The 13,066-nt window shown below is 44.4% G+C and overlaps 1 protein-coding gene across 2 annotated transcripts in view; it reads left to right on the plus strand.

Annotated features, from left to right (window-relative positions):
* The first annotated feature begins 2,543 nt into the window (after positions 1-2,543).
* Positions 2,544-13,066, plus strand: part of MBTPS1 (membrane bound transcription factor peptidase, site 1) — a 45,817-nt gene continuing 35,294 nt past the window's right edge. The window contains exons 1-4 of one of the 2 annotated variants that reach the window (XM_074968566.1): positions 2,575-2,632; positions 5,981-6,153; positions 10,423-10,922; positions 11,735-11,992. In XM_074968566.1, coding sequence (XP_074824667.1) covers positions 10,736-10,922; positions 11,735-11,992 — 445 coding nt within the window. In that variant the 5' untranslated portion in view covers positions 2,575-2,632; positions 5,981-6,153; positions 10,423-10,735. Of the gene's footprint in view, positions 2,633-5,980; positions 6,154-10,422; positions 10,923-11,734; positions 11,993-13,066 lie in introns of both variants that reach the window. The other variant, XM_074968565.1, reaches the window with a different exon arrangement.

Raw genomic sequence — 13,066 nt, forward strand, 5'->3', positions numbered from 1 at the left:
TAGGTTAAGGATGGACTAGGTTGCCCCCTTTTGAGACAAATTCAGTTGATCATTTGTGACATGAGTTTGGTGGTCTCAAGTAGCTGTTGTCTGTGTTGCAAAATAATGCACATCTTGCACTGGGACAGGACTGCAAAGAACCTTGCACTGTGTCTTTTCTAAGGTGATTTCCTGCTTTAGCTAGTGCCATCAATTTCTGACCTTCATCAGAATTAAAATAATCACTAAATTATTTAAAGGGGAGAGGGGTATCCACCTTTACAAGTGATAAAGTGAAATGAAAGCTTTCTAGTTAACCACACTGTATATAATGCATCTTTGTACAGCTTTCCAAGGCACACAATGTATATGAAACTGCCTATACTGTCAAATAAAAACTGTCTGTGTTCATTGGCTATAATAATCTTTGTCATGTGCCTAAAATTGCCACCGAGGGGCTCACTATTTGTGAGTAATTCCAGATCAAATGTGCTCAATTGACTGAAGAAAACACTTTTCTTCTTAACTACTACCAGTCAAGACTCATGTAGGAGCTGAAAGTTGTTTCCGTTCCCCAGCTTGTGCATCGTTGCTAGCTTAAATATAATTAGCTGATTATTTGTGAACGGCAGTAGAATCTAGCTTGCTCTATTAAGGTGCATTGGAGGTGCAGGACTAACAATTAAAACATTTGTGACACACTCTGCTATGACTAAGGGTCTAAACTGCACAATACACCACAACTGTTTGTTTATATTAGTTCCTAACTCTGCCATCAGTGTTAGCAGCATCAGAGGGGCTAATTATCTGTGGATAGCCATGAATTTGCAGAGCTCTACACTGGAGGCCGGACTGAGGCTCTGAGCCAGCCAGTCTGCCCCCCCAGAGCCCAGTTGGAAAGAACTGGCAACTGTGAGGAGCTGCAGTGGACTCTGCCCTGGGTGGGGGTCCCAGGCAGCCCCCCACCCAGGGCAGGTGGAGGGACCCAGGCTCCCCACAGCTGCCAGCATGACTCTCCCCAACCCAGGTCTGACCAGAGATGGGGGCAGCTAGGAACCGCAGCTGGCCACGGTAAGAGCCAGGCAGGCAGTTGTGTGGAGCTGTGGCAGACCATCCACCTGCCCTGAGTGGGGGCATGAGCAGCCCACTGCCCAGGGAAGGTGGAGCAACCCACGCTCCCCACAGCTGCCAAGGGCAGTTGGGAGCCACAGCCCGGCCACGGTAAGAGCTGGACAGGCAGCTGTGGGAGCCGGGGCAGACCCTCCACCTGCCCTGGGTGTGGGGCCGAAGCAGCCCCTGTCCCTGGCTCCCAGGCCCTTCATCCAGGGCAGGTGGAGGATCCGCGCCCCAGTTCCTCTAAACTGCTCACCCACTCTTACCCTCAGAGCCACACACGGATACAAAATTTGTATTTGTATCCGCATCTGCGCTGGTATCCGCAGAAATGGTCCCACGGATATCCACATCCACAGATCTAAAGCGGATACCCGTGTATTTGCAGGGCTGTACTCGTTTCCAGAAGTGGTCCTTCCAGCTCAGTTTTAAAGTATAGTGGCAACGGAGAAGCTTGCAGTGCTGTTTATCATACGCATCTGCAGGAGCCTTCGCTCTCCAGGAGTCAGAGGAGAACAATGCTGGCCTTATTTTGAATGGCTCTACAGCCCCTGCCAGTTAAAGGTAAGATAGAAAATTTAATACGGCTGCCTCTCCTGGAAGACTAATTTTATTTGAAATTCCTAATGTCAGTCAAGCCACTCTAGTGCGCCTGCTTCTTGAAAGTTAGGGAATGAATACAAGTGCATTTCCCCAAGAGACAGGACTGGATTTAACATTACAACCGGTAATGGAGGGAGGGATAGCTCAGTGGTTTGAGCATTGGCCTGCTAAACCCAGGGTTGTGAGTTCAACCCTAGAGGGGGCCATTTAGGGATGGGGGCAAAAATTGGGGATCGGCCCTGCTTTGAGCAGGGGGTTGGACTACATGACCTCCTGAGGTCCCTTCCAACTCTGATGTTCTGTGACAGGAGCTCCCTCGTCTACTCGAGGACTTCGCTATTCTTTTCTCTCACACGTTCTCTGGGCGTGTGCCCACATGGTCTCTTCCCGGGGAGGCCCCATGAACCGTAACTTACAGGTCTACCTAACCCCAGTCACAGATGCCCCTCCAGCGCGCTGGGTGCCTTGACGTACCTGTAGCACCCCCACAGGCGTTACACCCCGCAAATCCCTCCCCCCCAGCACCAGCCGATCTCCTCTCAGGCCCCCCACAGCCTGGCGTCACTGGATCCTCCCACCCTGGGCGGCGTGAGCGTGGCGAACAGACCAGCTCCCGGGAGGACACGGGTGCAGCGGCCCTTGGCTGCCACGCGCCCACGTGACCCGCAACCGCCCTGAAAGACCCGCCGAAGCCCTCTCCCGGCTTCTTCCGGTATCCCGCACCAAGCCTCGCGACACTCCAGACGCACAGGCAAACGCACAGCCCGGAGTCTTGCGCATGCGCCTCTCCTCTTCCCCGCCCCCCTCGCTCCGGACGTTGAGCGTCGGGTCAGGTTCCCAACTCTGTTGGCCGCCGTCTTCTCGCGAGACGTTGTTAGTAAACACCGCTCAAAATGGCGTGTGGAGGCCCTGGACTCGGCGCTTCGGGGGAGAGACGGTTAGAGGCGGCGAGGGGCGGTGACGTAGGGAGGGTGTTGCGGTGGAGGCGGGAGCCTTGGCCCGCCTCGAGAGGCGGCGCGTCACCCGGGGCGTGGGGTGATGGAGCTCAACGTGGGTCGGCCCTGTGGGGGGCTATCGAGGACTAGGAGAGAGCTATGGGGGTGCTGTGTGTGTGTGAGGAGGGGGTGACCCCAGTTCCAGCGGGGCCATGAGGGAACCATAGGGGGCATGTATGGGAACAAGGGGTCTCGCGTTAATGAGGTGAGGGACCTGCAGCGCAGCCCTAGCGGGGTGAAGAAGCTGCAGAGCTACTTGGTGGGGGCATGTAGGGTTGTTTTTAGGAGGGGATTCTGGGGGGAGGGGCATACAGCTCTCAACGAGTCTGGAGTTGGTTTGGTTCCATTTCCCGAGCTCCTTATTCAAGGGCCCAAACTATTTAAAAAAATATCAGGGTAAGGTTAATTTTATAGAAATGTCATCAAATTAACATTGGGATAATCAGAATTAGTAATTAGCTAGTTAACAACAACTTGAATGCACATGACAAAATGCTTCGTGGGACACCCCAAGTGACGTGGCCCTGTGGCCAACAACGTCAGACTGTTATGAAGGAGGTGGGGCATGCCACCCTCCATCCCAAAGCTTTGTTTGTGTGCAGTATGCTGCCAAGTCGCTCCTTCACCCCACTTTTACAGTTAAGTGGTGCTTGAATACGGAGCTGGGTTTTGATTGTGTGGGACAAACCAAATATTGGGCCACCCAAAGTGGCCCATCCCAGTGACCATCAGATGGTTCTCAAGGAGCTGGGATAAGTTGCATCCATAACAAAAGCTTCTTTTCTGAGGTAAACTCTCCCAAATATTGTACCTCTTTAGCTAAAGTATTTAACTAGTGTCGCAAATCCATTTGTAATGTTCTCACAGAAATTATACAGACAACTAGATATTAGGAAGTCTGTGATTACACATAAAAGTTCCTAAACAAACTGAGAACAGGAAAAATGGCTACATTTATCAAAATTTAAATGTGTAAGACATTTGTTATGACTGTGTCCCAACATTTGTTATGACGAAGGCTACGTTTTAGTCATGGGTATTTTTAGTAAAAGTCATGGACAGGTCGTGGGCAGTAAACAAAAATTCATGGCCCGTGACCTGTAAGTACAACTTGGGCTGGGGGGCCACGGGTGCTCGGGGGGGGATGATCTGTGGATGTTGCGGGTGCTTGGGGGGGTGGCCCCAGACCCCCGCTGGGGGTGGGGAAGGGTTGGTGGGGCAGGCAGGCTCTCTGCACAGCTCCCCAGAAACATCTAGCATGTCCCTGCAGCTACTAGGGGGAGGGAAGGCTGAGGGGCCTCAGTGTGCTGCCCCGGCCACGAGCGCTGGCTCCACAGCTCCCATTAGCTGGGAACCATAGCCAATTGGAGCTGCGGGGGTGGTGCTCTCTGCCTAGGAGCTGCAGAAGCATGCTGGCCACTTCTGGGGAGCCCCCCATCCCTGCACCAAGGTAAGCGCCGCCCTGTACCCCAACTCCCTGTTCCAGCCCTGAGCCCCCTTCCACACCCAAACTATTGCTGCTGGCCCAGGAGCTGCCTGGCTCGGGCATCCCCTGAGCCAGCCGCACCGGCCGCTGCAAAAGTCATGGAATCTATGACCTCCGTGACAGACATGCAGTCTTAGTTATGACTAAGGAAGTGGAGGTATTCCAACCACAAATGAAGAGTTCTCCCATTTCTAAAAAAATCAAAGTGTACCAAGCCACACTGCAACTGTACAAGTCTCAAAGCAACACTAAAGTCACTCACTAGTTCAACTAATTTTAGTGCATTACAATAGGGTAATATCCTTTTAAGAGAAATGAGATTCCTCTAGAGGTGCTCACTGCATTCTGCAAGCCATCAGAAACCAATCAGAACTGCAGCATGCATTCAGCTAATTTTTCTACGTTTGTACATAGTTAATAAGCAAGGTTATTTGGGGGTCAAATGTGCCTATGCTTTTTCTTCATATTATTTTTGTTGTATATATCGCAGGACATCCCAGTACACACAAACAAATTGCTTCGTATGGCCCCCTCTGCCTAATTCTAGAGGGGAATGAAAAGCAGAAAGCAATACTACCTCTCTTGTTTGTTTCATTACCTCTTTTAGCACAAGTAAAAGAGAGTAAATCGACAGATGTGTCTTGCTAATTTTCAGGTTCCACCACTGTAATTTCAAAGCAAACTGCATACTTCTCAGTGGTTCCCTCCCCTGCATCAGGCTCCCCCATGCTCGACTGTCAGGACTGGCTAGACTGCAGTGGAGTCAAAACATGTCTTGGCTCGCTGCCCAGCTGGATTCCCCTGGTCACCTGTCCCCTACGCTCTCTTCCTCATCCAGCTCCTCCTCACTGTTCACGGTGGGGATCTGTGACTCAGGCTTCTCCAAAATATCCATGGGGCTTTTGGAGGTGGTGGTGGGATCTCTGTAGAGGATGGCATGCAGCTCTTTGTAAAAGCAGCATATTTGTGGCTCCATACCAGATCGATTTTTGGCCTCCCTTGTCTGCCACAGCTTGGTTTTCACATAGCACTGCTGGTAGTCCCTCTTGTAGCCCTTCTCGTCTATGCCCCAAGCAATCTAATAATAGATGTCAGTGTTTTTATGGCTGGATCAGAGCTGTGCCTGCCTCTCCCTCCCCTCTCCCCCCAGACCCAGGAGATCCACACCTCCTGTGTTCCCAGAGCAGTGGGGGGCGGGGGAGATTATGGGATAGCTCCCGGAGGCCAATAACAATCAATGTAAGTAACACAGTGTCTACCTTACTACAATGACCTTGACTCTACGCCGCTTGGAGAGGTGGTGTTATAAAGTCAGCGTAGTGAGGCAGTTACATCATCAGGAGCGAAATTTAAGTGTACATAACATCCACAGTTAGGTCAACGTAAGCTGCATTGCATCGACCTAACCGTGTAGTGTGGACCAGGCCAAAGTAATATTATCAATGAATTAGAGTACATAAAATAAGCTTACTTAACATGTACAGTTTAGTTAGTTTAAATGTGCTACAGATAGCAAAATGGTGTAGTATAGGACAAAGTTTTAAACTTTGGTATTGGAAGTTATGCTACAAACGCACATTTATGCATGACAGTAAAAATGACCTGATTTTCAAAAGCTTCGACTGACTTAAATAAGATTTGTGTATTTGACAAGCTGAAGACTTTTAAATTTTGACCAAAATTTTCACTTAATTTTGTTAAAAGACGTATTTTTCAGTTTGTAAAGTGTGTATTTGTTTTTATAACATTTTCAAACTCATTATGGAGGAGCAACAATAGGTTATTAAATGCACATTTGTTTTAGGACAACACTGCATTTTACGTAGCGCCTTCTAACTACAGCAGACCAGAAAATGGATTTTCCTTCACACAAAAAGAAGTTGAAGGTTTCATAATTTGGTTTCCTTCTGCATCTGGACAAAACCGAGATCTTTCCAAATATTTTGCAGAAAAATACAGAGAAAAAGAGAAACACAGGTACAGCCAATAATCTGGAGGTTAGGGCGCTGAGGATGTGGGAGACCTAGGTTCAAGTCTCTTCTCTGTTTGGTTTTGAATAGGGACATGGACCTGGGTGAGCACAGAGTGAGTCTCTCTCTCTCTCTGTTTGGCCGATGGAATACAAATATTTATACAAAGCGGAACAGCTTCACAGGGGAGAGTCTGACTCTGAATTAGGGACTTGAACTTGGGTCTCCCACACCCCAGGCAAGTGCCCAAACCACCCAACTGCATACAAATGAAAGTCTGTCTTTGAAAAATTACCTGTAAATTACTATCATTGATGCTTGGTAGAGGGACATTATATAATGTGAGAATATATATCTATCGAACACTAGGTAGTGTTATTTCATTTTCTTTTTTGGGGGAAATCTGAACTACAACATGTAGAGTACTGTGTTGTACTAAAGAAATAGGAGAGGTGGGAAGTCACCGTATCTCCTTCCCTTCCATAGCAGTCCCACACACTCCTTCCTGTAAATTTCTGAAACTGTAAGCTATCATAATTTCCCTGCATTCCCATTGTTGTTAAATGCCTCACTCATTGTAAGTAGCCTTTGCAGTACTTCATCTCTATTTTGAAATAGTTCAACCTCAGGTTTTACTGCCTGATATTTTTTAATTATCATATTAATGATGTACAGTAGATTATCCCTTGGGCATGTGTTGGTGAATATCACCTTGCCTTTCTTCAGTTTGGCCACACCACTCTGTTGAGGACAGGACAACCAATGTTTTGGTTTATACAGCTGCCCTTGAGGAGCCTTAAAATATTTGTCTCAGTTCTTAGGTGTTGAATGTGTACATTTATTTCAGGTCTCAACTTCAGTGTGAGGCTTTGGAATATCTAAATCAGCAACAACATCAGCTACTTTCTTCTTGGGGACTTCTCCTTCCTGTTACAGTTATGCAAGATGCCTATAGCAGTTGCACATAGTTTACCTTTAATTGTGTCTTTCATAATTTCCACAAACTCTGAAGCTCTTCAAGGAGTTTGTCATTCAGACCTTGTTTTTTCACTATTCTGAACCAGTTTTCAACAATGGTATTACTGTCCCTTGTTAGTGGCCATTTTATTGCATATAGCACATTGCCAATCCATAATGGTCATATTGAGACATACTTGAACAGTATTTCCTGAAATTCAGTACCCTAATTTATGGCTGGAGGAGAATTTACATTCTCCTGATCATCTTTTTCGAGCCTAGGTGATGGAATCAATTTAACAAAAGTTGAATTGTGCAAGTTGTTCCCTCATTACACTCAATCACTATTTCAGGATCAAATCCAAGAATGTTTTAAGTGAAGAATATCTGTTTTTTCTGTACACATTGTGCTACCTCTTTTAGTGCACTGTCTAGTAAAATATGCTGTACTGAAAATTATGCTGAGTCTGCTAATCATTTCACTACATTCATGCATTGTTTTCCCATTTTACAGAATGCAGAAGCATACAAGAAATCAGTGGAAATCTTTCACTTTAGCTAAATGTCCACTTATTATTATTATTTTAATCATATGCACTACGCAAATGTGTAATATTGTAAAATCAGCTTGCCCTCTCCCAGTACATACTTAAAACAAGCATTGAGATAACTTATAGGAGTTATCTTGCTGATAACCTCTGTAATAACATGAATTAAAGCCCAACCAAAGTCATAGTCGGCTTTTTGTTCTCTCAACTGATGACCAGTTACTCTTAGTACATGGAGAAAGTAAGGCCAGCTAACGTGAAATGTTTGCTTTGTTCAGCTGTTAGCATCTCCGCTAACCGTAGTTAAGGTTATGTTTTAGTCACAGGTATTTTTAGTAAAAGTCATGGACGGGTCACGGGTAGTAAACAAAAATGCACAGGCTGTGACCCATCCATGACTTGTACTATACCCTTGAGTAAAGATTGGGAGTGCTGCGGTTGCTGGTGGGGAGTCCGGGAAGCGCCGCAGGTGCGAGCAAACTGGAATCCCCGCTGGTGCTGGGGCAGAGGGTTGGCGGGGCTGGCAGGCTCCCTCCCTGGCTTCTCGGATAGCAGTGACATGTCCCTCCCTAAGCTCCTAGCTCCGAATGCTGCCAGCTCTGTAACTCCCATTGGCCAACAACAGTGGCCAATGGGAGCTGCGGGGGCAGCGCCTGTGGGTGGAGGCAGCGCTAGGAGCTGAGGGAGGGACATGTTGCTGCTTCCCGGGAGCTCCCTCAAGGTAAGCGCTGTCCCTCCCATGCCCCAATCCCCAGCCCTGACCCCCGAGTCCCCCACCCAAATTCCTCCTATTGCTGGGGGGGCGGGTAGTGACCTCAGAATGCCCCAGCAGTGGCTGGTGCGACTGGCCCAGGGGCTGCCTGAGCTCATTGGGCAGCCCCAGAAGCAGCTGCACTAGCCGCTGTAGAAGTCACGGAAAGTCACGGAATCAAACTCGCAGCCTTAACCTGTAACATCGAGGTGTAAGTTACATACACCCACTCTCTGAAGATCCAATACTAGGTACAGCTGAGCTTTCATGTACATATGCTTTTTGAAAGGTGAAATAGCAATGTACTGCAAATACAAATGGGCTATATTACATGATATTATTTCAGAGGCATCTTGTTTTGCCTGGGTGTTACTGTAGTCTGGTAGATGTTGCAGTCAGTTCTTTCTTCAAGGTTACCTTCACTTGGGGTGACCAAGACTTATCTTGTCACATATAGTCAGTCAAAACCCAACTCTGTATTTGATTATTTAATTGATAAATAATTATTAATTTAAAATTTTATCAAATTAATTAGATGAAATTTCCAAAAATTAATGAGACATTGATATATTTTTAAATAATTTTGTTATTTGACTGTGGTAATGGGAACCCGTGAATAAGGAACTGGAAATAATGAACTATCTTCAGCCTCTTGGTTCTCATGAGTGCTGAATGGCTTATTTGCAGTAAGGATGGGGTGGGTCTCTGTCCTCTTGCTTTGTGTGTCATCTGGTGCTTCCTGCATTGAGTGCCACAGGTATTTCTAGACTGCATTTTTGATGAACTGCTATACTATTAAACTACTTTTTTATTGGAAACCTCAGTAGATTCCTGTTGCCATGTTCTGCTCGATCTGTTAAGATATGATGCAGCTGTGCTATTTGTACCAGATGAAGACTGTTATCCTGAGCTGTGGTACTCGCCTGGAGCAGGACAAATTGCATTGCCAGCATGGAGTTGTCGTAGCTTGTCACTTACTGTGCTGTATTTTAACTCGACTCAGATCAAAAATTTTGGATGTTGGGTGTCCTGAAATGACTTGCTTCTCACTACCTCTGGTTGGGACGGCAGAGCTGTCCATCCAAGATTTCCTATTACTTCATCCCTAAATCCAAGTGAAGTATTTAAAATGTCAGTGTAGCATTTAGGATTTTAGCTGCTTTAAAGTGAGTTTTCTGAATAACAAATTCATACTAATGTATTGTATATTATAGTGCCTAGCTGGCCTAGATTCAGAAGAAAAGCATTTTCACAGAGTCCCTGTTACACTGAAATCCCCCCAGTGATACTCTCTACTAAATTATTGTCATTTGGAATTATAACACACCTTCACTCAGGAAAAACAAGCAAATACCTCGAAGTAATAATTCCTTTAGGGGACTCTTGCAGACAAATGCCATAAAAACTCCACTCAAAAGTATAAGCCAAGGTCTGCTCTTGCATAAGAATGGACAACATGAAGCTGGATTTATCATCACTACATTCCTTTAGCCTCAATTTCCATCAAACATAATGTCTGATGTGAAATTTAACTGTGCCTTCAACTCAGTATGTGCAAAATCCTGTTGATAAAACAAAAATATCTTATTTTATATCTTCATACTATCCTTTCCATAACACTTCTCAATTTAATACATGTTATACTATCATTACTAGGTGCTACAGTAATACACATAATAATATAAATATTATTATTATTATCTAATAATAATATTAGATGATAGTGCCCATAAGTCTCAGTCAGGATTGGGTCCCATTGTGTTTAGTGTTGTACAAAAATGAATGATGAGACAATTGTTAATAAGTACATACAAAACATATCCTATAATGACTTTGTCAGCAGCTTTGAAAACTACAAAAATAAAAGAAATTAAAATTAAAAATCAAAGAGAAGCATAATTTAGAATTAAATGGTTTCTCTCCGATAATAATTGCTGAATGTCAGTTATTGATGTAATATACGTTTTTGTATGTTTGACAAATCTAATGATTTTTGTTGGTGGGTTTGTTTATTTTACAGGTTGGATTGCAAAAAACTTGCTTAATTCTACCTTGGGCTTACCTTTCCCATCATAAAATGGAGTACAGGACTCAGCTATCACATTCTGAGTGAGAGAATCCTTTAATCCAAAATGGAGAAAAAACGTAGAAAGAAATAAGCCTGTTTACTAGGCTTAACCTCAAAAAACCATGAAATCTAGATTTTTGCTTAACTTGGACAAAACTTTGAGATTATCCAGTTGAACAGCACAGCAAAGGCAACATTTATTGATACAAAATTGAACTAATTTATAAAGAGAAAACGTGTCATTTGAATATATGGAATTTTTGGAATGAAACCATATTCTCTTATGACCATGAAGTTTGCAAACATCTGGTTGATCCTGATTGTAATTTTACTCTGCGGCAAAAAACACCTGGGTACAAGACTAGGAAATTCCTCTCATGAGGCCCACCTATGTCCTGGATGCTCTCGTCTTACTTTGAAAGTGGAATTCTCGTCGACAGTAGTAGAACATGGTAATAAAGAATCCAGTTTTTTAAAATGTGTTTAAAGCTTAGATACATGCTGATGATGATTTATGTATTATTTGTGTTAACATAGTGTTCAAAGACCCCAATCAGATATGGGGTCCTGTTGTGCAAAGTCCTTTACAGTCAGATAGGAAGACCCCGTCCCCTTCCCCTTCAGTTACAGTCTAACTGAAAACAAGATACATAAAGAAAGCATGACAAATAATAGGAGCGGGTGGGAGTAGAAGACAAGATAATGGTAAAAATATCATGGGATTATGTAGGCTAAAAATGTGCACAATATGATGGTTCCAAATTATTAAAGTGTGTTTTTTTTTTGGAGAGAACGGGTTTGTCTCTGACATCATCATTAGTTGGCTTATTTTTAATACACATGAAAATGCAGATATAAAGTCAATTTAAATATTTTTTTTCTGGATGTTTTACAAATTCTACAGCAAAAAAGCCATATAAAACAAAGTGTTCACTATTTTATTTTTTTTGTGACAGTTTCTGAACTAACCTATGTATGAGGATTTCCAAACAGTCTGGGCGTATTTAGACAAATATGGTATCTTCCATTAAAATTAACGTGTTTTAAAACCCCTAGACTATTTTGAAAATCATAACCTATATAAATCGTAAATCCAAGTTACCATAATATTCTTAATAATGGAATCATAATATTTTCATTTGGGAGATTGAGACATTTGTTTTGATAATAAGGAGGAAGATTCAGATCTCGGTGGTGGTATAGATGTGCCTATTGTAATGTTTGGTTGAAATGTAATTTCTAATGTGTGGTATTCTGCTTGCAGAATATATTGTGGCTTTCAATGGATACTTTACAGCTAAAGCTAGAAGTAAATTTATTTCAAGTGCACTGAAGAACAGTGATATAGAGAACTGGAGGATTGTACCTCGCAACAACCCAGCCAGTGACTACCCTAGTGATTTTGAGGTGATCCAGATCAAAGAGAAACAGAAGGATGGAGTACTGACACTAGAAGACCACCCAAACATCAAACGAGTAACTCCCCAGCGGAAAGTATTTCGCTCTCTCAAGTATTCAGAGCGTAAGTAAAGTCATCCTTCAAAAGAGCTGTTCCTAATCTCTGGTGGCACTAAATTCATTTTTAAAAAATCTGTAAGCTTTATTCCAGTCCCACAAAATTAGTGTTATTACTCCTGGCGGAATTCTGCGTCACTGTGGACTGCAGAATTCCCTTTTGCCCTGCAGAATTTATGGCTGCCACTTGGGGCTGCTGGACTTGCAGATCCCAGCTTGCAGTGAGCAGAGCTTCCAGCCTGGCAGGGCTGGAGGCTGCACACTCTTTGATCCTCATTCTCCTGGGGACAGGAGAGGGCCTGGGAGACCTAGCCAGCTCTGGCAGAGGATGAGGAAGGGCAGGGCTGCACCACACCATGTCCCCGGCGGGACAATAAAGAAGCTGGGTGGAGTAAAGGCCCTGGGGGTGCCGGTGTCTGTGCCGGGGGCTGCCCTGCAGCTGGGCTCTGTGGGGAGGTGTGTGGGTGGGTGTCTGGGCCAGGGAGGTGCTCCGTGGCTCTGCTCTGGGGGGAAGAGGGTATGGGTGTCTGGGCTGGGGGAGTGCCTGCAGCTGGGCTCTGTGGGGATGGGAGTACAGGTATCTGGGCTCTGAGGGCCCCACAGCTCCCTCCAGCAACCCCCAACTGGAACTGGGTTGTAGTAGGGGTTTCTTTAACTCTCTACTCCTGGGGAAATCTTTTTTGCTGTTGTCTGTATTGTTGACATACTTGTTGACAGGTATTTTGAAATAAATTACCAAAATGATTGAAACTGAAGAGATTATATTGTGTTATTTTGACAAATAAAATATGCAGAATTTTGCAGAATTTCAAAATATTGTGTGCAGAATTTTTAATTTTTTGGCATAACATTTTTAATTTTTTGGTGCAGAATTCCCCCAGGAGTATGTTATACAAATGAGAATGCAGTGATTTCTGGACATTATGATTTATTTCTGATAAAGGCTCATCCCATTAATTGTGAAACTATCCCTGTTTTAGAATACCTATTCTGAGGTGTGATCAAGGATTCAAGTTGGTTTAAAAGCTGTATTTTCTGTAGTGACATAACACAGTATATTATAGATTCAATCTACTAGGGA

This window comes from Natator depressus, chromosome 12 (assembly GCF_965152275.1).
Source record: "Natator depressus isolate rNatDep1 chromosome 12, rNatDep2.hap1, whole genome shotgun sequence".
Lineage (NCBI taxonomy): Eukaryota > Metazoa > Chordata > Testudines > Cheloniidae > Natator > Natator depressus.